At 46.0% G+C, this 22,737-nt stretch overlaps 5 protein-coding genes across 5 annotated transcripts; 3 read left to right on the plus strand and 2 right to left on the minus strand.

Annotated features, from left to right (window-relative positions):
• Positions 1-750: 750 nt before the first annotated feature.
• Positions 751-7,015, minus strand: RhiXN_10164 (tyrosinase; the record flags this gene model as incomplete). The annotated part of the gene is made up of 14 exons (XM_043329980.1): positions 751-1,424; positions 1,475-1,603; positions 1,666-1,830; positions 1,881-2,012; positions 2,067-2,085; positions 2,140-2,198; positions 2,253-2,362; positions 2,420-2,548; positions 2,598-3,055; positions 5,711-5,752; positions 5,783-5,923; positions 5,979-6,212; positions 6,263-6,832; positions 6,884-7,015. The coding sequence occupies 14 exons, from the start codon at positions 7,013-7,015 to the stop codon at positions 751-753; spliced, it is 2,994 nt and encodes a 997-aa protein (XP_043184077.1).
• Positions 7,016-11,044: 4,029 nt separating this feature from the next.
• RhiXN_10165 (glycoside hydrolase family 61 protein) lies at positions 11,045-12,392 on the plus strand (the record flags this gene model as incomplete). Its single annotated transcript, XM_043329981.1, has 5 exons — positions 11,045-11,152; positions 11,203-11,291; positions 11,350-11,776; positions 11,835-11,999; positions 12,051-12,392. 5 exons carry the CDS (start codon positions 11,045-11,047, stop codon positions 12,390-12,392), a joined length of 1,131 nt encoding a protein of 376 aa, XP_043184078.1.
• Positions 12,393-14,404: 2,012 nt separating this feature from the next.
• Positions 14,405-15,556, plus strand: RhiXN_10166 (F-box-like domain-containing protein; the record flags this gene model as incomplete). Its single annotated transcript, XM_043329982.1, has 1 exon — positions 14,405-15,556. One exon carries the CDS (start codon positions 14,405-14,407, stop codon positions 15,554-15,556), a length of 1,152 nt encoding a protein of 383 aa, XP_043184079.1.
• Positions 15,557-16,555: 999 nt separating this feature from the next.
• On the minus strand, positions 16,556-18,202 carry RhiXN_10167 (F-box-like protein; the record flags this gene model as incomplete). Its single annotated transcript, XM_043329983.1, has 1 exon — positions 16,556-18,202. The coding sequence occupies one exon, from the start codon at positions 18,200-18,202 to the stop codon at positions 16,556-16,558; it is 1,647 nt and encodes a 548-aa protein (XP_043184080.1).
• Positions 18,203-20,320: 2,118 nt separating this feature from the next.
• Positions 20,321-21,407, plus strand: RhiXN_10168 (glycoside hydrolase family 61 protein; the record flags this gene model as incomplete). Its single annotated transcript, XM_043329984.1, has 5 exons — positions 20,321-20,428; positions 20,486-20,574; positions 20,631-21,057; positions 21,111-21,278; positions 21,330-21,407. The coding sequence occupies 5 exons, from the start codon at positions 20,321-20,323 to the stop codon at positions 21,405-21,407; spliced, it is 870 nt and encodes a 289-aa protein (XP_043184081.1).
• Positions 21,408-22,737: the final 1,330 nt, after the last annotated feature.

Raw genomic sequence — 22,737 nt, forward strand, 5'->3', positions numbered from 1 at the left:
TCAGAGAAGCGATCATCAAGAGGCCTCTTTTGCTTTGATATGATGGATATTATCAAGAGCTACTTTCCGTGATATCTCCTCTTCGTTAATAATGAGTTAATTACAAATAAGTTAAACTACTCACCAAAACACGTCTGAAACGAATGGCGACACCGCCGAATTTTGATGTATGAACAAAGCCGTACGCCGCAGGAGCGGTCATAGACTTGAGGCATAAAGGAGAGTAGATTTTGAACGGGACAGTTATCTGTGATATCTACATGAGTTAAACCACTCTTAGTTTGTCTGGTTGACAACTTCCGCGTCTTAATCCTATGGTGTATGGCTATTTGCAGAATGGATTAGGGCCGACGTCGGCGAACCAGATAACTCGCAACAAGCATTGCACGTGTTCATAGAGCCCAGGGGCTTTTTCTTTGGACCAATACTTCAGGCGACCATTGGCGCCAATGCGCTCATAACATATTAACATAGGCTAAATCAGGTGAACAAACGCACCTAATCATAAATACAGCTGTATGCGTTTTTATACAGCATTAAAGGATCTCCTAGTAAATTTATTTTATCGTGTCATTCGTTGCGATCACTGGTAATTGTTCAAAATCATTCATTGTTGTTTCATTTACATTCTTCACTATCATTTATACTACATGATTCGAGGACAAGTAGTTTCACGGAATTAAACAGCTTGGCTACTACTCTAATTTAGCAACCTACCCCTATAGAGTCAACAAGAATTCACCCACCGAATTACGAGTAAGCTTGCACCGCGGTCCATTCTTGGTGTGGGAAGAGCACGGTGTGTTTTTGCCAATCGTATGCATCACACGGAGTCAATGGAGCATGATCTTGCGGCTCGTTATGGTCGTATTCGGTACCATCAGGCAAGGCCTGCAACGCCGCCGAAAATAGCGTGATCACTGGGATCAGTTTCTTTGGAATGGATCCCGCATTTGTTGCGTTATTTGCAGAAGTGCTGGCTACTTTGAAACCATCAGGCAAGGTGATCTCTGCGGACAAGGACTTGAGCAATAGGTCCAGAGTATTCATTTCCCCAGAGTGGCATGCCGCGTGCGCTATGATCTCGTGGGGTATTGTTACGTGATAGACAGATTTTGTCTCGTCCTCGGTTCTTCCTTGACAAGCTCCACACTTGGTATCCTTGGACCGAACGAGAGCTGCGGCTGATCCGATGTACCCGCCAATGGTCTCTCCAGTTTGAACATTGAGCGCACCGAAATTGATGTTGACGAGATATGAGGTACCTAAAGCGTGAGGGTCAAGTACAATCCTCACGACATAGTGACGGTAGTCGTGTATCGCCTCGCATTGAGGAGCAAGCTCCGCGACGGTTCGTGGGTAAGTCAACTTCTCGGGCACATTCCTGGAGCTGAGCATCTGATATGCCTTCTGACGAGCTGGGACTGGATTAAACCCGAAAAGCTTTTGCAGACACGCGCGGTTTCGCCGACACTGGCCTCGTTATAAAGACCTTCCGATTGCTCATGTCCTTCTGCGAGACTGAGTCGCAAAGAGACCCCAGACCTAGGTCCGAGGGGATCTACGACTTCTTGATCAAGGTGAATGTCCTTATAGGTATAATCTGCCCGTGAAGTAGTGGATGAATTTCACTTCCGATTGGCTAGCAATCAAAGGCTAACTCACTCTTCGGAACTTTTGATCTCCAACGCGTATCGTCCGAGGTCCAATATTTACCGTCACCCTTCCGGAAAGGAGTCAGAGGTGTATCGCCTTTGAGGTCAACCGCTGATTCGACGGGGTTGTCGCTACCCGGCTTGTTTGACCATCCCCATTTCCCATCACGTTGCACTAAAGCAGAGAAATTAAAACCTTGAGCTTGTATGTTGGTTTTCACTCACAAAACGGCTTCTGTTTGCCATTCATGTCGATGAAACCGCTGTTCCCCATATAGTAATCAGGGTATGCGGTCTCCCATAGGGCAAGGATACGGTCCACATTGCAATGATGCAAGAAAAATATCGGGTCGAAACCTAGTGACAGAGATAAGACAAGTAAATTCAAATCGAGGGCAAATATATGCTTACTCGCGTAGTCATTATCCATCTTGGAAGATGCAAAGTTAACTTGGTAATCACGTCTCAACTAGTATTAGCATACCATGTGTCCAAGACCGCCAATTAATAAATGAAGAAGGTTATGTGGGGACTCGATGCTGCCTAGTTTATGGAAAAGTGAATACAGTGATAATGTTAGTCCCAAACGGTAATTACCTAAAGGGTTCAGTATTTTAGCGATCTCCCAGTACTTCCCAGATCCAGGATTCTCCCATTGATCTCTCGTGGGCTGCGACATAGCGCGGGTATTTGAGAATCGGTCCCAGCTAAAAGGATTGGTGTCATTACTCCTATCGCAGCTTAAACTTTCTATTCCTACTTACGCATAAACTTCGCTTCCCTCAGGCATCTCATTCTTGGGAGGGTATAAAAAGAGGCTAGCTACCTTGCTTTGAAGGTCGTGCCAGCCTGTCGCAGGAGCACCCGGATATAACTTCCCACCGTTAAGCAAGCTAGAAGTGATTTAATGGGGCTTCCTATCTTATTTATAAATTACTCAACAAATCAAGCGTCTCGAGCTTCTCTGTCGGATTTACAGGGTCGTTTGAAGGCCACCGATACGTCTGCGTCCATGATCCAAAGTACGCGGTCGGCCATTGATCTCTCGGCGTTTCCCCGGGAGTTATAATTGGATTAGCGACCGGACGGTCTTCGAAAAACGATGGAGGAGGCGACCCAAGATTGTAAGTGTATAACGGATTGGAGTGGTCTTCTATTTTCTCCTCGGGCATATGAATTTTAACATTCTTTTCGCGGAATATCTGGGGGAATCGGCGGGTCTCGCGTGGATCAGTCCAATCCCAGTAACTTATGCTTGCTAAGTGAAGGTCGTTAGGTGTAAATAGTCGATACTCACGGGAACCGAGCTTGTCAGCAGCTTCAAGCCAAGCCTCGGATTCTGATGGGTGATCTTTAGCAATCTCTTCAGCGATCTTTCTTGCTGCCTCCCCAATGCTTTGCTGGAATAGTAACAATCGATTAGATCATGTGCTCTAGATTACTGGTATACTGTGTGATATTTACCTCTAGTAACATAAGCGACGGGCGATGCCAAGTTGGAAAGAGTATAGCTGTGTCACATAAGAATTAATCAGTTTCCGACTAATCTCCCTCCGCATGCAGAAGCCTTATATACTCACAAGCATGATTACAGTATCCTGCGGTTGTTGGCTTCCATCATTATCTATCATTAACACGCTGAATGTGCATAACATGCCTTTAAACTCTTGTAGCTCCTTAGACTTCTGTACTTCGTCGCCTGATGGGTCACCTCTGCGGTCAATTTGTCAAAATCACGGTATCTGAGATGTTTCAGTAAAATAGTAGCGTACAACCAAGGTTCGTATGGCATTCCGTGTATACCAGCTACGTAATTCGCGATAAGATTCGTGAGCCTTTTCAGCCACAAAACATGACTATACCTTGTACCCCATATTGAGCTGCTGCTGGTTCGTACCTTTGTCGCGAATTTTTGTCCAGGCTTGAACAAACAGACTGAATTGCTTGTTTTCTTTCATCAAATCGTGTATTTCGAGCCTTGGTTGGACATCTGGAGTGTTACTCAAACGTTAAAAAAGCATGATCATTCATGAACTGAAGTAAAACACACTTGTGCCAGCCCTTTGATCAAATATGGCTCGGTAGTCATACTTTGCAGATCGGCAGCCGGTAACGGACTGAAAATGATGTAGATTGATTGGTGGATTTACCCTCTCTTATATACTAGTTTCATGGCCGAAGCGCCCGGTGACTATGCCTCACCAAGGCAGAGCAGAGATCCGGCATCTGGGCCTCATGAGACCACACATAGCATATACAGCCTACTATATATTAGATTGAATGATCGCCGCAAATCTGATCTCGATTGATCACATTGATGTCATGTTCTTGGACAGATCCGTTTGATAGCGACTGAAAACGTCCACCGGAAGGTTCTGAGCGCTCGATTGTAGAGGCAGAAGAGTAATATTCGAATCATGTGGTACTCATGTGTCACAAAATCTTAGGGGGCCGCAGTGCTCCTATACAAGGATAGTAAAACTAGTGACGTAAGGAGCCCCATCAGCTGCCTATATCCGCATAATGCACTGAAGTAACGTCACAGTTGGAGCCTTTGTTATGAAGTCCCTAGATTTCGGTGGCTCAAAATATCAGTACCTGGCTGCATCCGGAACAATTTGAAGCCGAATGGCATGTATGCCAAGTTTACTCCCTGGACCAACGATTTGAGGGCACACATAGGCTTCCGCCATCATTTCTTGATGATTCAGTGGAGTGAATCATTTCACTCAAACTACCAATTCGGCATCATAGCCGTTCCAGTGTATTTGGGGTCCTCAGACCTCCCCTTCAACATTAGCTTCCGTTTCATGGAAGTGAATTCATGAAGTGTTTTACGTATACTTCGCTTACTTTGTTTACCGCTAATCACAACCAGTTCGCCCCTGAACGGCCACTGTGGTGTGATAAGATCTTGAAAATTAGTACGTTAGTTAAAGATATCTTTTTTCAGTATAATACGGTCTGAAAACTATAACGTCAGCATGCCTTCCTCAGCATGAATCAGACTAAGGGAGAATTGATACCTCAAGTTAGTATATATTGACCTTGATTTCAGCTTAATTTTTACTGAAGCACACATGCTTATTTTCAGCATTTTAACCTTGTACAGTGCGGTAATGGGGTCCATTTTATCAGGATGAGCTTCTATGGTACGTTTGGGCAACACCCTTCTATCTTGGTCGTGTGAATCAAATTCTATTGGAGAACTCTTAAAATTCATGCAATGCATAATCAAGATAAGATATAAAAGTGACCGGTGAATCACAGCGTAGAGACTTCACGTACGATGCCTCACCGAGAGTAGAGACTCGGACACCATTCCTCCCTACCCAGTCCGGAGCAGCGCATCATGTGCAAGGCTCTGTATCTAACAACGCGCTTGTCGGTGCCCGCCTACCGGTATCGTCTTTTACAGGCTCGCTAAAAGTTAGATACATGAAGACGCCTGTCAGAACATGGTCCAAGCCTTGTATTGGGAGTAGAACTCTATATTAGTTGCGCTTGATGGCCAAGTATGAGTGATAACAATATAACAACAAGACAGATATTTTAAGTTAAAGAGTATCCGTTTTATACCCTAGATGACTCGTACAGTCAGGATCGCTCACACACGAACCTCATTACTTCGTACCCCATATGCATCATGTCACGATGGTGCCATTTTTTAACACACTCACGAGGGCACCTAAACTAGGGTTGAATTTTCTAGGCAAGGGCGACTAAGGTAGATCGTCCAGCCTTTCCTGCATGGCTATTGTTGACCTTATACGAAATGTAGAGCATACCCAGTACCGATGACTGACTGAAGTTGCCTTAACGAATTACGATTAAGACGGGCACAACTCAACAAAATCACCTATTTCTCTACCCGGCACACTTAATTCCAGTTTTCTCCAGAGCGCTCCGGAGATCTCTGGAAACATCTGAAACAAACATATCCAGAGAACTCCAGGACTCAGGCAAGAAGATAGACCCTATATGCATGATATATGCATTCTTTCTACTAGCAAGCGATTCTCAAACAAGAGAACCCCCCCCCCATACACACACACCCTATTCTCGATCTTTCCCACATTCTCATGAGTTGCGCCCACCTATCAACCAGTGATAAGTATATAACTAACGGGGTAGTCCTGAGGAGACATACGTGCCGTCATAGCTTGATATTCCTCCCACAATTTGCGCAATGCATCAACCATGTTTGGGTAGAGCCTCTTGATGGATTGTGCCTTATTCCTGAGCTCAACGTATTCGATTTTTGACCCCTGATAGGAATAAGAATAAATGAGACCTTCATGTCCGACCAACTTCAGCACATACGTGGGCTGAAATAATCAAGGCCAATTTATTGTTAGTCTGCGATGCTTTGAATCGGAGCCACGTGTCACTTACGAAGATGTAGAATAAGGTCGCGATTATTCTATCCTCCGAAGCGGTTAACTCAATTTCTATAGTAGTAGCTCCTAGTTGTCTTACCTCAAAGTCAGCTGGAGGGCTTAACGCCCTTTGTGCGCCATCCTGATTATGGTAAGCGAACCCCATTTCACAAAATGCCTGTTAAGCAGCTTAGCTACTTATCACTAATATCGGATAGGTAATATTACCTTCATGAGATATTTCGGTTTGATCGCTCCCCGTTGCTCAGTAAAACCTAAAGTTTGCCATAGAATACTCAAACTCTCGTGCCTTAGCTTTCTTAAGTGCTCAATCAGCCGACCATCACTCAATATATGTGGTGGCAACTTTGAACCCCCCTCAGATGCCACTGAGGAATCCAGGCGCCAGGGGCCTGGAGGCTTTTTGACTGAACGTCTACGAGCCGGTAGTTGTTGTTTCTTAGTCAAAGAACTGCGGTCAACTGCAGGGGATCGCAGATACTTAGAGTCTGTTCCACAACTAGGACTATAGTGGTGATTGGCGGCTACTGAGCTCGTTACTAGATGCTTGGTCGGCTTCTTCTTTTTACTTCTGACTTCCTGCCAATCTTCGTCTGTCTGCTTGGATAGCTCCTTTTGCATAGGCGGGGGGCGCGTCTCCCCCACTTTGCTAGATAATCCAGCCTTGGAAAGCTCTCCTCGCAAGACATCACTGTACTTGTGTTTTGCAGGCGATAATATCTGTTGATTGACCTCCTTTGTGCTAACTTCACGCCCGATGCATGGCTTCGTAGTGAGCTAAGCCTCATATTAGCACATCTGGAGGAACCCTTCCCATCATTCACTCACTGAACATCCAGAACCTCCCCCGGGGCCTGGCTCATCCTTTAATCTTGTAGAATCAAGAAGCTTTGGATGGACTACTGGATTATTCAAACATTCAGCGGAAAATCCATGTAGGCTCTTTTGCGTTGTTGGCATTGCACACGGCCCCGCCTTTCCGCAGTTCATTTTTGGGATACACTGGCAGAGTCATGTATGTGCTCAGCACATTCGTGAGCGTTCATTCGATGATCTCTTACATTGTGCGTGGCTTGCATAGCGTTTATGTTGTTTCTGACTGTGGTGGATTGACAGACACTCATAGGGTATTCTTATTGCTCCTAGTAATTTATTCTATCGTATAAGAACAAGCTGATTTGTCACAGCTTCTCAATTTCCCTTTTATAGCACATTGACTGCTGACTTTCATCATTTTCCTGTTTGAATTTAGAGCCGATCTAACATCCCCTTCTGCTTAAACCACACTTTTACTATTACAAAAACCCGGCTCCCCGGGCGAACTTCGAAGCTCTAGGGTCCTCCCAATTCGTGTAGTACGGCAAGTACTTATCAGGGATGAGCCAGCAATTCGGCAGCTCTCAGCTGTACCCGATGTGCTCTATAATTTGCATACTCTCCCGGAGAACTGTGACAAGAGATATAAAAGCTAATGGCAACACTCGAGACACCGCAAGCAGAACAAGAGGGGGCTTTGATTCAGGTGAGCGTAAATAGGTAGGGGGTTATGTACTCTTTAGAAAGCGACACTGTGTTCCGATTCGCGCATTCGGGTATCAATTGTTTTGACTTCGAATAAGCCAATTTAGCCAATCCATCTGCCCTCTCCAAAGAGTTTGCCCATCCTTGCTACACTTGGGGCAGCCTTTTCTCAGGGAAAACAAATAGAACAGCATAGACGCTCGAGATGAAACGTGCCTCCCCTAGACCACTCCAATATTTCACGCTTCCCCCCTGATAGGAGCTCCTCATCAGAACTTTGTTAAGTCACCTCACTCAGAGGTTCGCACAGCCGAGTGATGAGCAGTTCATCGTTGGTCCTATTTGGGTACTTACCCCGCGAGATCTTGCCCTATTGTCTCCTGTCCAACAGATTATCCACATGCATGTAAACATTTACCCGGTGGCCTTGAGTAGTCCATTGACTGTTTCGCGAGCAAAACCGTGATATGCTGGTCATGTATAGTACATCCTTACGTAATCAAACGGTTTTGGAATCGCCTCTACTCACGTTTGTGAACAGTATTCGAGCAGTCTTGGCGATTGGCGAGGTCTATTTGGAACTTTCTATTGGATTCGAGTATATGAATAGCGAAAATAACCTGAAAAAACTTCCAAAGGTACTGATTATGATCCGATCCGAGAGAATGCCGAAGTCACAGCAGCGATTCGGCTCGGGGTATACAAGTGGGAGATATAATGAGAGCCTAACACACTGGGGGGGGGGGCAGACAGAAACATGTTTTGGAGCGCGTTGAGCGCCAGGCAGTGGATATCGTATACCCTCCCTTAACGGCTAGAGTTTGTTGATAAACCAAACCAAGCCGCTCTCGGGGTGGAGCCGATTGTAGTGTGGAGTAATATTGTCGATTGATAAACTACAACGGTATTCATAGCTTTGGATAGGATAGCTAAGCCAAGTCTAGCTTCAACTTCTACGGGAAGGCATCCATTATTCGTTTAGATTTATTGCTGGTTCATTAAATCGCGACGTATCATAGTCAACTTGAGATCGATCTTAAACGACCCATACTCACATATTTTTGCGAATTTTAGGGGTGATATAACCTGGTGCACACAGTCGACTAGAGTATCGTCATGCCTGCATTAATTTACGATACAGGACACCCAAGGGGTTTATGGTAAGATGGTAATAGACATTCGACTGCATATGATGCCAAGATGTTATTTGGAGTATACACTGCCCGTCCGTGCAAATCCAACGCTCAGCCCCAGTCAGCTACCATCCGCTCTTCACTTGACCTAGTGTCATGAATATGTCCTCTACCTTATTCATAATTTATTTCTTCCTCTCTCTGAGAAGAGGCAGAGGACGAGCACCGGGTTACGGAAGACAAAGTTAGTGGTATCGCGCCTATCTTGTACAACTTCGTTCGAGTCCATTAATGCACGGGGTGATAAATTACTCACAGCTTCACACTTAAGGAATGATAGCCAGCTATACCCAACGCAGCTTAAGATACGATGCACACTCTGGTTCGAGCGTTGGCTGATATCAATCCCGATCTTGTAGCCACACTCATCGCCTGGGAATAACTACAACAACAAAATTCGCGGTGCATGTACCCTCGACTCTCCTAGTTTAAACATGAGATTTTGTCTCTGCACAGCCATAGCGAAGAATCACCAACCATTCACGAAATTCTGACTTATCCACCTAACCTCAAACAGTTGAAAAAGCCGGGTCCATAATTGCCAAACCTGGCGTTTGGAAGTAACAGAGTCCTTGGGACATAATCATCGATACCCGATGTGGGGTGGGAAGTTTCAGGCAAGACATCAAAAGCTTTTGATCAAGGTGCTCGATTCAACAAGATTATCAAACGGCCATGTATGCAGCGTGCCCACTCGAACTTGGTGTTGAGTCGACGAACCGTCTACATTAGGTCCGTGATCATGTATTGTAACTTCAGCTGTCAAGGCATATGCGTGGTATATGTTGCTTGAACTGGATCGGTTACACGACGGGGGTCTCAAAGAGGATTTGGTTTCTATGTACGTGGAAAAAATATTACGGAAACCGATGCAGGGTTACCACCAGTAGGAAAGGATATCGGGTTTCTTGGTCGAGCAACACACTTCATGTCAATAAAGATTAAAAGCGTCATAAACCGCCGTTTGCGCCCCCGCAATTGATCACCGTAAGTAATCTCTTTTCTTCCACTAAAACACATATTTTGGCCTGGTCCAGTGCGTCATGGGCCTTTTCGTCAAAACTGCCCACGAAGATTTTCGGGGAATAGATTACATCTTGCCCTCTCCCGAAAGACAGGGGTACGATCGTATTTTAGCACTAGAACCGCGAGAAGCCCGTTGGTGTGATACAGATGCAGGCACAGAAGCCTCTTTCGAAACTCGAGTCTTGAGGAAAGAAAAGTGGATCCGAACAGCAAGGGGAAAAGGCGTCGTGGACGAGTTTCCAATCTTTGTCCCTGGTACTGAATCAGGAGAAAGAAAGAAGCCTGGGCCATATTCAATGGCGAGTTGGTTCATTCACTAGGTGCCTTGGGGTTACACTGGCGCCGTCGAATTCGATTCTTTGGTCGATAATATTAATATTGATTTAATACAAGGTTGAAGTGCCCTTATGTGTCCCTGCATATCAATTGGCAAACACGGTATAGACCGGTTCGCCTCATGGTAGACAACCGGCTAACAATATTACATCACGTGATTATGACGAGACTCCCGAGCCGGCCAAGCCAGGCACCGGTCCACCGCCCCTGATAGCCCAACCATGTCAAGCTGAACGGTTTCGATGGCAAAGTTGGGGCAACAAAAAGCAGGTTTGGGATATCCCACGTCGCAACAGCTGGCGCCGGAGCCAACAGCTCCACTGAATAGGGGATATTAGACTTGCATAGAAGACCCTTTGTGCTCATATGAGATTGCATCAAACGTCATATACGCACTTGACGACCGGTCGAGAGAATGTTGAAACTTGTGGATTTTTTATCGCTTGTTGGGCTTCGGAGTCATGTTCGAAGATGTTTGGTCCCTGAGACCGAGAAGTGTCGTAATATGACTGATTGAAGTGGGCGTGAGTAATCGATTGGGATGCAGAGCGAGCGCATGTATGTGGTGAGAAAGATCGTTGTGTTTGTTCATTCATTACTACTGTCGAGCGGCAAAAACGAAAGATAGAATACACAGATGAAACTATGAGTTGAAATGCCTGCTTTATCCGGCTAGGCCGGCACGGCATCGCCATCTGTCCACGAATGAGATCAGATTAGTCAGCGCCAAGGACACGCGGAACAGGGTCCGTTGCTACGAGCCCCCAGTTGAGTATATAGGATGGAAGTTGAACCCAAGAAAACTCCTCACAGTTTTTATTCTCCCCTCTATCCTCTCCCGTGTTCGTGTTGGTTAGGCTTCGTGCAAAAATACTAGAATTCGATATTATTTCTGCAGCCACCTTCGTTTAGGATGATTTCCTCGTCTGCGTTCGCTCTTTTAGCTTCGGCTGCTCTGGTCTCAGCACATGGCATTGTTACTGAGGTGACGATCGATGGAAAATGGTACACCGGAACAAAGGTACGCTGTATTGGAGAGTGGATATTACTTCAACGCCTAACACCTTACAGAACTGGAATGCGCCTGAAAACCAGAATTCCCCCGTTCGTGGAATTCCTCAAGATACTGGATTTGTCCATTATGCAAATGTCAATAGTCCGTAAGTCGAGTATACAATTCTTTGACTATGTTGCTCAAGTGCGTTCTGTCACGTGTAGTGACATTGCATGCTCGTCCGCCGGCTACCAAGGTCGTCCTGTGACTGCGCCTATCAAAGCTGGAGGAACGATGGGCGTGCGCTGGGGAGGTGACGGTGGACCAGACGGCAAGCAATGGCCCCACCCTGAAGGCCCGGCTATTGTCTACATGGCTTCCTGCAACGGTCCGTGCAAGGATTACGATCCTTCCAATGCCCAGTTCTTTAAGATTGCCGAGGAGGGTCTTGACGGATCCAAGCAGCCCAACCGCGCTGGGAATGACCATCTTCCTGCTGGTGACGGTTTGTGGGCCCAAAATCGTATCCAGTATGAGAACAGCTACCACTGGTTTACCATTCCCGCTGATATCAAGGCCGGCGAATACCTTGTTCGTCACGAGCTAATCTCCCTTCACGGCGCTCACTCGTATGCCGAGGGTGCTCAATACGTATGTATTTACCCATCGTTTTTTCTATTCTTGCGATTAACTTTTGCTTGCCGCGTAGTATCCCGCTTGTATTCAGGTCAAGGTCACCGGTGGAGGGAACGCATCACCCCCAACCACACCGGCAACTCAACTCTATACTACCAAGGACGGTATCGTAGATATCTACCAACCTTACAGCAAAGGTATCACCGCCCAAATGTACAAGATTCCTGGTCCCCCTGTTGTGAGTCTGCTCATGTTCCACGCGACGTGCACGTGCTAACCAAGTATGTAGTACAAGTCTGGCTCGGCCCCTGCTCCCGCCCCACCTGCCCCTGTCACTACGCCGCCAGCTCAGCCTACTACAACTGCTCCTCCTGCTCCCGCCCCGACCTCGTACGGCAACAACAATGGGGGAAACAACAACGGTGGAAACAACAACAATGGTGGAAACTACAACAACGGCGGGAGCGGAAGCACGACTACGCCCAAGCCTGCTGCTTCCACTGGCAAGTGCAAGCCCAAGAAGCGCTCCATGAGCAAGCGCGTCGAGGATGAGACTCGCGAGCTGTACGACCGTGCGCTCGTTCACTCAAAGGCCGCTCGTGCCCATGCCAAGAAGCATACTTCCCACTAAGCTCGCTTGGCGTCTAGCTGGGCTGTTACGAACGTCGCTTGATGACATGGTTTCCTTGGCTGTGATATACCCGGCTCGTTCTACTTTGGGAGGTTATAGAGCTATTCTTTTTTTTATACGCCGGCTTGTAGCCTGTTTTTGATTTTATTCTATGTTCTTTTGCTCGTTACCCTTGGCATGTTGTAAACCCAAATTTGGGCTGGATTTGCCGTACGTGGCTTTGTCCTGGTGCAAGCTCATTGTGCGTACGGCCTGGTTTAATTCCACATTCGTTTGAAGTCTCAAAGTACGCGATAATGAACAGAGAGCTGTGTGATAAGCGAGCTTGTAACCATCAAGCCGTTTTTTCGTTCATCTGTGAACATTCATCAACCCTAGCTTATTTATAGATCGTCCATGCATCTCTCTGCCTTGGCATCACGACATTCATGTCGATCCGCTCTCGGAAGCCTCTTTCGCCGGATACATCCTTTGTATTTCAAGTTTCAGCTGCCGTGTGCCGTGGTTCGGGAACCGGAGAAGTTGCTGAGATCTGCGCCGTCTTGATTTCATGCCGGCTCCCGATGTGTCCTTTACAGCGAGTATGGGAGTGTTCGCAATTCACCTACTAAACGTAGGCAAGTTGTAGTTGTGCTCCGACAACAGGGATGATCGGCCTTTGAGTATTTATTTACAAGTGCATATAATGGCTGGGAATCATAACTTCGATGAGGCGTCTCAGGGTAGTGTGAGATGAGTGTGCTATCTCGCCTAGCTATTCAGATAATATTTACCTCTCTTTTTTTCTTCTCTCCTACCTCTCCCCTCTCCCTCTCTTCGCCCGTATCCTGCTTCCAGCGTAATGTCACCCCACTTGATCCAACTACAGTAGTGTAGCTTACTAGTCAAATTTCTCCCAGTCTTTGCTCGCTTTTCAGACGCTCGGTAATATTTCTCGTTGATATTGTCCTGTTTATTTCGCCTTCACTAGTGCTTTCCCTTAGCTTTGTAGTCGCGTTGTACCATAGAGTCCACCTCGGAACGTCGTAGAATCCACTCATTAAGAAATAAATGTAGTCGGATATAGCTGTATTTTCCCCGACCATCCCGTAGTAAAAGGAATGCGAGTCTCGAGGTCTTGCTTCCGAGTAGAAATGAATTCGTTGAAGGCTAAGATACAGGACCACACCTCACATGTTTTGCATTGATTGATAGCCCAAGAAGCAGCTATCCAGTCGAAATAGAAGAAGTAAACTGCCAACATGCGGGTGGTGCTCAACAACTACAACTAGAAAGTTGGCTGCAACCGACTGAATGGAAGGTCATAATTAGGTTATTTCCATCAACTGCTAATTCTCGATCGTAGTGAGGTCATAGCGCGTTGCTCCAAGCGCCCGGCTCCTACGTGATTATCAAATCGGGGCAAGAGGGAGAATCCTACCCTTGACTGGTAGAAACTTTCCCCTCGTGAGCACACCCCAAAATGCACCATACCCACAAACCTCAGCTGAAACTGTTGATAGACTATAAAGTATCCGCACGAGACAAGTTGCCCTAGGTCACTCGTATTGCAGGATCGCTCTCTTCAGGGGCAATAGAAACGAGGGTGCTCTATACGCTTCGAGTTTTTGGAACCTATATCTACCGACGTCTTAATCACAGCCCATACAATAAGGCCCAAAGGCTGAGCCGATACAATGGAATCGAATACAAACAGTCATAGCAGAACAACGATACATTCTCTTCCACTGGAAATTCTCATTAACATCTTGTCCCTAACTATACTCGACCAACACTGTCTTATTGAAGATCTGCGGGACTCTCCTGCGCTCAAGGGCATCTGCGGCCCCGATACCCTCTCGCGTGTTTGCTCATTATGGCGTCATGTTATTCACCAATTTCCCTCCTTGTGGTCACATATCGATATTGCACTCAATCATCCACTTAATCCGCGGCTTGTCGCGCGTGCACACTTTCTTTCTGAGAGAGCTGGGAGCACTCCATTGGAAATACACATTTTTGACCTGACATTCATGGTCCGACTAAAAAATGGTCGCTTTGCATCAGGTGTAGGCCGGCACGGTCGGTCATCACCAAGTACTCCAAAGATTGATCCAAGTACAATATGCAACTTCGAGCTCAGCCAATCCGCACCCATGCGTATCCAAAGTTTGGACTTCAACTATACGCTTCAGAGAGGGTTACACACCTATCATATGTCTGCGCTGCAATACTTCTTGTCCAAGTGTACACCGAACATTCTTACCCACTTTTCGATGACAAGCTGGGTCCCTACCCATGCATCTTTCATTGAGCCGGCAGACCATCCCCAGACCTTCAATAGCGTACTACTCGACATACCCAGTCAACTCTTTGAAAGTGTTTGGCTTGGTACTACACATCTTATGCTAAATGGCCTATGCCCCCATTGGGGAAGCAAGGCATATCATGGTCTTGTTGAACTTCGAATAGGGAGATCGGTCCCTGTTATGACCGAGGCTCAATTCGCCAACATTTTAAGATACAGTCCAGGCCTGCGAGTTCTTCATATCACGAGCGTAGTAGAAGACTTATTACCACTCGACGACCCCGTTGTTCCTGTGCAACTTGAAGATCTGGAAGACTTGAAACTCAGAAACTTTCAAGGGAAGGATCTCGGTACATCCGATGAAATGCTACGTTGGATAGCCCCCGGCCTAAAACCTCTTCAGGTCAATTTTGACCAGTATGCGCCCAAAGAAGCTATCTCGTTCTGCGCACGTTCGAATATAGCCCGATTGTTTTTCACTATATCCACAGAGGAAATAGTGGCGCCCATGGTTCACCGATGCTCATGGCTCGAAATACTGGCCCTGAGTGCTGGTCTCTATCCAGTCAGAGACTTGTGCTCGATTCTCCACCCCATTGACGGGCGTCACCCGACTGGTCTCGTATCAACAACCAAAGTCGACACACTTTATTTGGCCAATTTTACGGTCATTCCGCTCAGCGACCTTGAAGACGCAGTCGCGGAGTACTCGGTTCGACGGCTTATTATTCGTAACTCACGAATAGAATATAAGGCGGAAGAAGGGCTAAAAGAAGCTGGCGACCCATCAGAAATCAGGACCTTGTTATCGACTCTGAAATGCTCCATAGTGGAATATCTTGAGGAACGGTGTTGGCTCGATCAGGCGGGGTGGTAATTCTGTATAGCAGATCTGGATTAGATACGTACAATTATACCTAGACTAATGTTTTCTAATCGCTTCTGTAACTTATAAGTTCTGATGTTCCCTCGGTATGGTTCTTATTATAATGTTAGGGTATTCTTGTATTAATTTAATGTTAGATCGTGTGAATATGACCCGAAGTCAAGCGATGAAAACTACTAGGTTTTCTGATGTTGACAGCACAAATCCGAATACTGGTTTCCGGAAACATACACGACAATCAGGGAGATTTAGACCAGATGCTCCTCTCCTGGATTATAATCCGTTTGAAGATAATTTGCTGTCTAATTGGCGAGCTCGAGTTCACATCAAGAGAAATTCAACTTATCGTTCGTCGTTTGCGAAGGTAGTATAAAGGTTTATATTAATCGGGGCAGCTGTACGTGTATGGATGCTTCTCTCAGCGTAACCGATGGAAAAGTCAATTGTTCCTGCTCAATTTCAATCTAGAATTCGGTAGCGACCAACCGATACCTCGATCATCACAGAAATGCGCCCTTTGGCGTCTGGCTCATATACATATACGTCATGCAATAAATGAAGACTGGAAGGAAATGAACTTAGTGCACTTGGCGCCTCCCCGTCATCTATGTCACCAATTAAATTATTGGGCTCAGGATTAAGTTTCGGGCCGATAATGATATAGGTTCGAACATATGCAGCTGGTATTTTATCTGAACCAAAGGCTCACGGGCAAAAGACCAGAACCATCGCGAATAAAAAAAAATTGTATCTAACCCAAAAGAAGGCACAATAACCTGTATTTCCTATGTATCCTATTATGTGGTGTGCGTTCCTCGGACTTGACGGCTATCGTTATATAGGTAAATAAGATCGATGTGTACAATAGTTTGCCAAACTGGGTAGTAAATAAAATCAGCACCACCGAATGACCAGTCAGTGGCAGAGTTACATACCCAAGAATGGCTGGAAGGCGAATCGTTTACCAATCCCAGTCTACGGCATCCCAATCTAGGCAATCCCAATCCATTCATCCCAACCTAGAGTAGAATCGTCGCAATAAATACGATCGTTTTCTTCTAGACTAATTCCTGGAAAGGTTTCTACTAGTTCATCCGGACTAAGTAGTATAAACTCGATATCAGCCTCCAAATCGACTTCGACGACCCTGGAGGACTGCAGTGTGATACCACTAGGGCAGCACTCGTACAACAAGCGGACGTCACTTTGGAGTAGAGCCGAATCTATAATATCTATGGATGTGAGACGGGGTAGTGATGCAAATTGCTTGATCTGCATCCATGTAGCGGGAAGTTCGACACGATTCTGATAGCCCAGGTCTTTGAGCACAATGCGCTGGATGTCACCTGCTTGGTGAAGCAACAGACTGAGTGGCGGGAAGTTGTATCGAGAGTAGAAATGTGATAGTCTCGAGCGGAAAATGAACTTCTCTAGTTCTGTGACAGAATCGGTTCCCGGTGTGTAAAAGCCACTAATGCAAAGCTGGAGAAGCTCTCGACCCGGGGCTAGCAGTCGAAGAATACTATCAGGATGTAAACGCATTTCTTCATGGTCTTCAACAAATATGTGAACGACCTGCAGATCTTTCAGAGGTAGTGGCGTCACTCCTTCATCACCTGCAATAGGATCGTCTATTTGGAGTCCAAAATGTAAAATACGTAGTCCTGGACTCGACCTCAGAATAGTTATAAGCTCCGCCTCCCCAATGTGGGACCAGTTGGGTGTCGATAACAAACGAAGGTCTACAAGTCCGTGGTATGCTGTACTATTCCACAATGGAAAGATGCCACGTAGATGCAGTACCGACAGAGAGGAAAAAGAATTCTCGATGTCATCCTCGGAGCAATCTATGATAAGGGGCCAGGAGTCCCTTCCCCAATCGATAGTGTCGTATGAGTTGCTAACGAGAAAATTATTATAATAAGAGCTCTCGGAACTCAGCGCGAGTTTGTCAAGAATGGGATGTTTTTGGAGCAAGAGCTTGAATAGGCCACTATGAAATTCTCGGAACGGTCCCGCCATCCTAAGCTCCAGGGTTTCGACGCGTCGGGAAATATGAGGTAGAAATAGGTATCGATTATTGCATTCAAAGCTGTAATCGTCGTTTGTGAAGATATGAAGCTCGATTGGGAGCTTTCCCGCACGCGCGGCATGTATACTTGCCCGAGTCACTAGTCCTTCAGAGTACGGCCTAATATCTGATAAGTCAATATGGCACCACAAGGCTTGGGTGGAAATGGCGACTCTACGCCAGAGGGCGCACACCTGTCCTAAATGGTCTGGGTATCGAGAGTAATGTGCGTTACCGGAGGAAATTAAATGAATGTCGCAAGACGGCGGTAATGACAGATAAAATATACGAGCTAATATTTCGGGAGGAAGGGTGTTGATTGGAGCGAGGCCACAACAGTAATTACGAGTGCTACCTATGGTGACTTTGATTTCTTGTATTTTCGGTTCATAAGAGGAAATAAAGGCTAGTTCTGTTTCGAGTTGACGAGCGATCTCCAGGGGGAAACTATAGCCACTAGATGTCTTTTTTCCAGGATAGTCATATTCCAGGCGTGAGTAGACACGGAAGTAGTTATCCCAGGCTGTGCGGAGTTGATCTCCTGCTATTCTCAATTGTTCGATCATATTTATAGTTTGGGATCTGGTCGATAGGGAAAGAATGGTCGTTACTATTATCATTTCACCTCAGGGCAAATCAATTTCAAAAACAAGCAAGAGATCCAAAATTCCAAGCCGCCTGTGCAATTAATCATCAGTGGAGCTGCATCATGATGGTCATGGGCGCGGGTGTTTAAGTTGAATCAAGAGTCAAGTCCACTGCACCTGCACAAAAGATAAGAGATACAACAGGTTGTACCTGAAAATATGTTCAATATGACGCTCAAGTAAGGTGGTCTCACTTGCTTCGAACAGTCTAGTGTCAGAAAATAATGATCTTCACGTTTGAAAAGCTATCCTACAAGCTGTCACGATCGAATGCCTCGAAGCTATGACCTTAAGTTACATCCTTGTAGTCAAGAATGTTTTTCGCGGTACAAATATTTCAGGTGGAAAATGCATATACTTTATGGCGTGTAGACCGATTATAATACACACAAAGAGCAGGGGCCCGGAACTCAGAATTTTTTTGATAAGATGTCTAGAGAGTACGAATCATATATATATGATCAACCTAGAAAATCCTAATCGACCGTGGGACCATGCGGCAGATACAAGCCATGTCAAGATATCTTGGGGGCCGGACTGTGAGGAAACCCTTTCACATCTGGGAAGACAAAGACATGTCCCCAAGCGCTGTACCACTCGGGGAGCGGTTGGGGTTGTCTTCGCGTAATGTTGATCTTATGATAGATACACAAGAGCAAGCTCATTCTGAGGGTAAGCTTCGCAGCCATCGAGCCCTACTCCAAGTGCAATGGAACCCAAAATCAAGATATTCTGAACGCCAAAATCTTGTTATTATTATCTCCCTGAGCTTGTACATTCAGCTCGCCCATGTATGAATTATTACTGCGGATTTTTAGGCTTTATGCGGAGATGCTGAGTCAAATCCTGGCGGGAAGTGCGATTTCTGTACTTTAGGGGCTCAGCATGGCGACATGTATCCAAGAAGCAATTCCCCGGGCTGTTGCCATCTGCGACATGCAACTCAATTAGCAATCTGGCCGTGACATGACGATTATCTTTTTGCACTTCTTTATCCATCACAGTTCTCCCACATCGAAATAAATTCATAAGAAAATGATGATTCAGGCTGTGGCTCCCAGCAGCCATGAAGCTTGATCCAAAGTGCTAAAGGTATATGTTGGTATGACCAGAATATATGCGTGATGCTCTCAGATCATTTGTAGCCTTTCACCCATTATTGTGGTGGTACACTCTGCCTTTCACACAAACAGTGTACGAAAGGCTTGCAATTATGGTGTGTAGAAGTAAACCATAGATATCCAAGCCATGCAGACCAGCATACATTATCCCTACCTATACAAAAGGCTATCCCTCAATAAAACGATTTTGCGCTCCCGTAGCTCTTATAGGCCACGGGAATTCTTGGGGGTTTCAATATCTTTGCGACAGTTTATACAAGCGTCCCAGGTATATCAATACACCTCGAAGAGCCAGCTGTTCATCCGTATGGGCTAGTTACCCGTAAATCGGAAGAGTTGCTCCAACCCTATGTATTGATGGACTATGAGCATGTTACGATCGTATCATTCTCCAGTATTAGAATATGAGAGGTCGCCATCTCCATCGCACATTCAGAATCAACACAGTCGAATCCGTTTTGATTGAAAACAGCCAATCCCCTCGATTTTGGGGGATGCAAAGTCAACACATATACTTTACAAATTGGGCACTCAACTCAACAAGAGAAGACTTCGACTAGAGCTTCTGACTCAGAAGTCCAGGAGTTTTGCTTTGACTTGTGCCCGATTGGCAGAAACTTGGCGTTGACAATTAAAAGCCCCGCACTTCTTCGATGCTAAAGAAGTCAATATCTATTGTAAGATCCTGTCGATTGTATGATCGAAGCGTGTATTTCAATATTCCTGGCTAAATTTGGCGTTACAAGATTGCCAAATCAATGACGGAGTGGAGCATCAAAGCATCTGTGCGGTATTTATTTCAAACCTTGACTCGAGGCCTGTTTACGACACTCTCCTATTCTCCCCTACCGTTTAGGACTTGGCTTTGAACAAGACTGTTGTTTTCATTCATTCATCGTAGCCACCTTCGTTTACAATGGTGTTTTCTGCTGGCTTTATTCTTTTAGCCTCGGCCGCACTTGTTGCTGGTCACGGTAAAGTCACTGGTGTCCGGATTAATAATGTTTACTATCCAGGTTCAGAGGTGAGGCTGTCTCTGCAGCGACCAGTGCCAACCATGCTAATTTTCTTGATATTTCAGAATTACAATACCCCTGAAAACGACAAATCCCCTGTCCGTGCGCTCCCTAGTGACCTTGGCTTTGTACACGCCCAGAACGTCAATTCGCCGTAAGTTCCTTCCTTAAAGTAACCGAACGTTTGTTCAAACGCTTACCCGTTGATAGGGACATTGCTTGCTCTTCTGCTGGATACACTCCTCGCAAGCTGACTCCCGAAGTTCCTGCTGGAGGTCAAGTTGGCATTAGGTGGGGTGGCGATGGTGGCCCAGACAAGAAGCAGTGGCCTCACCCAGAAGGTCCCGCTATCGCTTACTTAGCCTCCTGCAACGGCAAGTGCTCTGAGTTCAACCCTTCCGGCGCCGGATTCTTCAAGATCCTTGAAGAGGGATTGGTCGCGTCTCGCCAGCCTAACCAGTCTGGGAACGACCATCTTCCGTGGGGCCAAGGAATGTGGGCTCAAAACCGAATGCAGTACGAGGATAGCTGGAACTATGTCACGATTCCCTCCGACATTATGCCTGGAGAATATCTTCTTCGTCATGAGCTTATTTCTCTCCACGATGCTCATAGTGGTGGACAAGGTGCTCAATATGTAAGGATCCCTAGTCCTGTGATCTATGACCACGAGTTAAATGTCTTCTGTAGTATCCGGTGTGCGTTCAGATCAAGGTCACTGGCGGAGGCAATGCTACACCTCCGACTACTCCAGCGACCCAACTCTACCGTCCTCAGGATGGCGTTGTCAACATCTATGAGCCTTATGATAAGCACGGAATCGCTGCCTCGGTATACAAGATTCCCGGTCCTCCCTTAGTAAGTCAAGTAAACACACACTCGACCTCAATCCTGACACACTGGCCTCAGTACGGTTCGCGTAAGACCTCTGCGGGCGCTGGAGCTTCTCGAGCTCATGGTCAATCAAAGAAGCGCATGTCGCACTAATCCATTAGGATTTGCAGCAATCTGCATATGAAATTGAGCTAGGAAAGTCGAATCGGTTGCCTTGAAAAGCCTGCCCCAATTCTTCATGAGCAGCCTTTCTTTTCTTGTTTTGTTCGAGTATATTGTCTCTTGCCATGTTGTACACCCACTTCGCGGGATAATTGGTCCACGCTAGGACGTCCCTTTAAAAGTTATCATTTTATATTTCTTTCTAATTCAACATTTTCTCTGAACACTGCATCAATTGCGCGAGCAGGCTAATTTTTTTTGACATGAAATCAGATTCAGCGGAATGTGTCGACAAGGGTTGGTTCAGATAAGCACTAACATGTCCTGCTATTTTAGACACGGGTAAGACACGCCCAAATTTCAGTCAACAAGTTCCAATCAGAATCCAGAACCTACACATTATATGCGGGTGGCTGGCAAAATCCTACCGCTATTTCCACGAATCGGCAGTTCTATACGCCGTCCGGCTGCGGATTCCTGGTTTTTGGGGTCGATCAGCAAAAGTCGGGCGCGATTGAGAAATCCCACAATTTTGGGCTTCATCTTGTAGAACATCACCAAATGAGTATTCTCGTAGTAAACCCCACTGACCAGATCGGTTGGATACATTGTTTCTATTAAGATTGGGGTATGATAAATGCTCGAACATGTCCAGTTCTTTGTGGATACGGTCCAATGGAAACGGGGCAAGCTGACATGGTGTTGCCCCCGAAAGCTCTAGAATGCGAAACAAGGATCTTTGGTGGAAGGGGGTTGATTACAGCCACACCGGAGCTGTTCTCATCTGTGAGCGTTCCCTTCACTTTGGTCTGCTTTGCTATTCGTTGCCGCGAAGACATGAGGCCCAGTTTATTGTTGTATCAATGGGTGAGTTCCAGAGTAAATTCTCGTGCTCCGACCTATTTTTGTATATGGTTGCGAGGAGGGCGGTGATTAATTGATGCTCCCTCGAGACCACAGTCTTGTAATTTACGATGAAATGCGAAGTTCGTCATGTAATAAGCGCTCAGTGACTGAAATATCCCACAGATGGGGGAATTCAACTCAACCTTGCGACTATTCAAGGGCTCATTCCGGATAATGCGCACATGTATACGCATTACGTACGATAAAAGTCGAGAGGTAGACGGCTGGATCCCTAGATAGTTTGTGATCGGGCGGCATCGCTTCGATACGTCCAGTACGCACCACACTCACTAATTCATCCAAGTCAAGCTCACAAATCAGCCTTTTCTATTCATTGTAGTAGGGCAACGCAATATGTTAAGCAATCAACTAGGTGAATTTTTAGGCCATAACCCACGGTACATTATATCGATAC

Source organism: Rhizoctonia solani, chromosome 11 (genome assembly GCF_016906535.1).
Source record: "Rhizoctonia solani chromosome 11, complete sequence".
Lineage (NCBI taxonomy): Eukaryota > Fungi > Basidiomycota > Agaricomycetes > Cantharellales > Ceratobasidiaceae > Rhizoctonia > Rhizoctonia solani.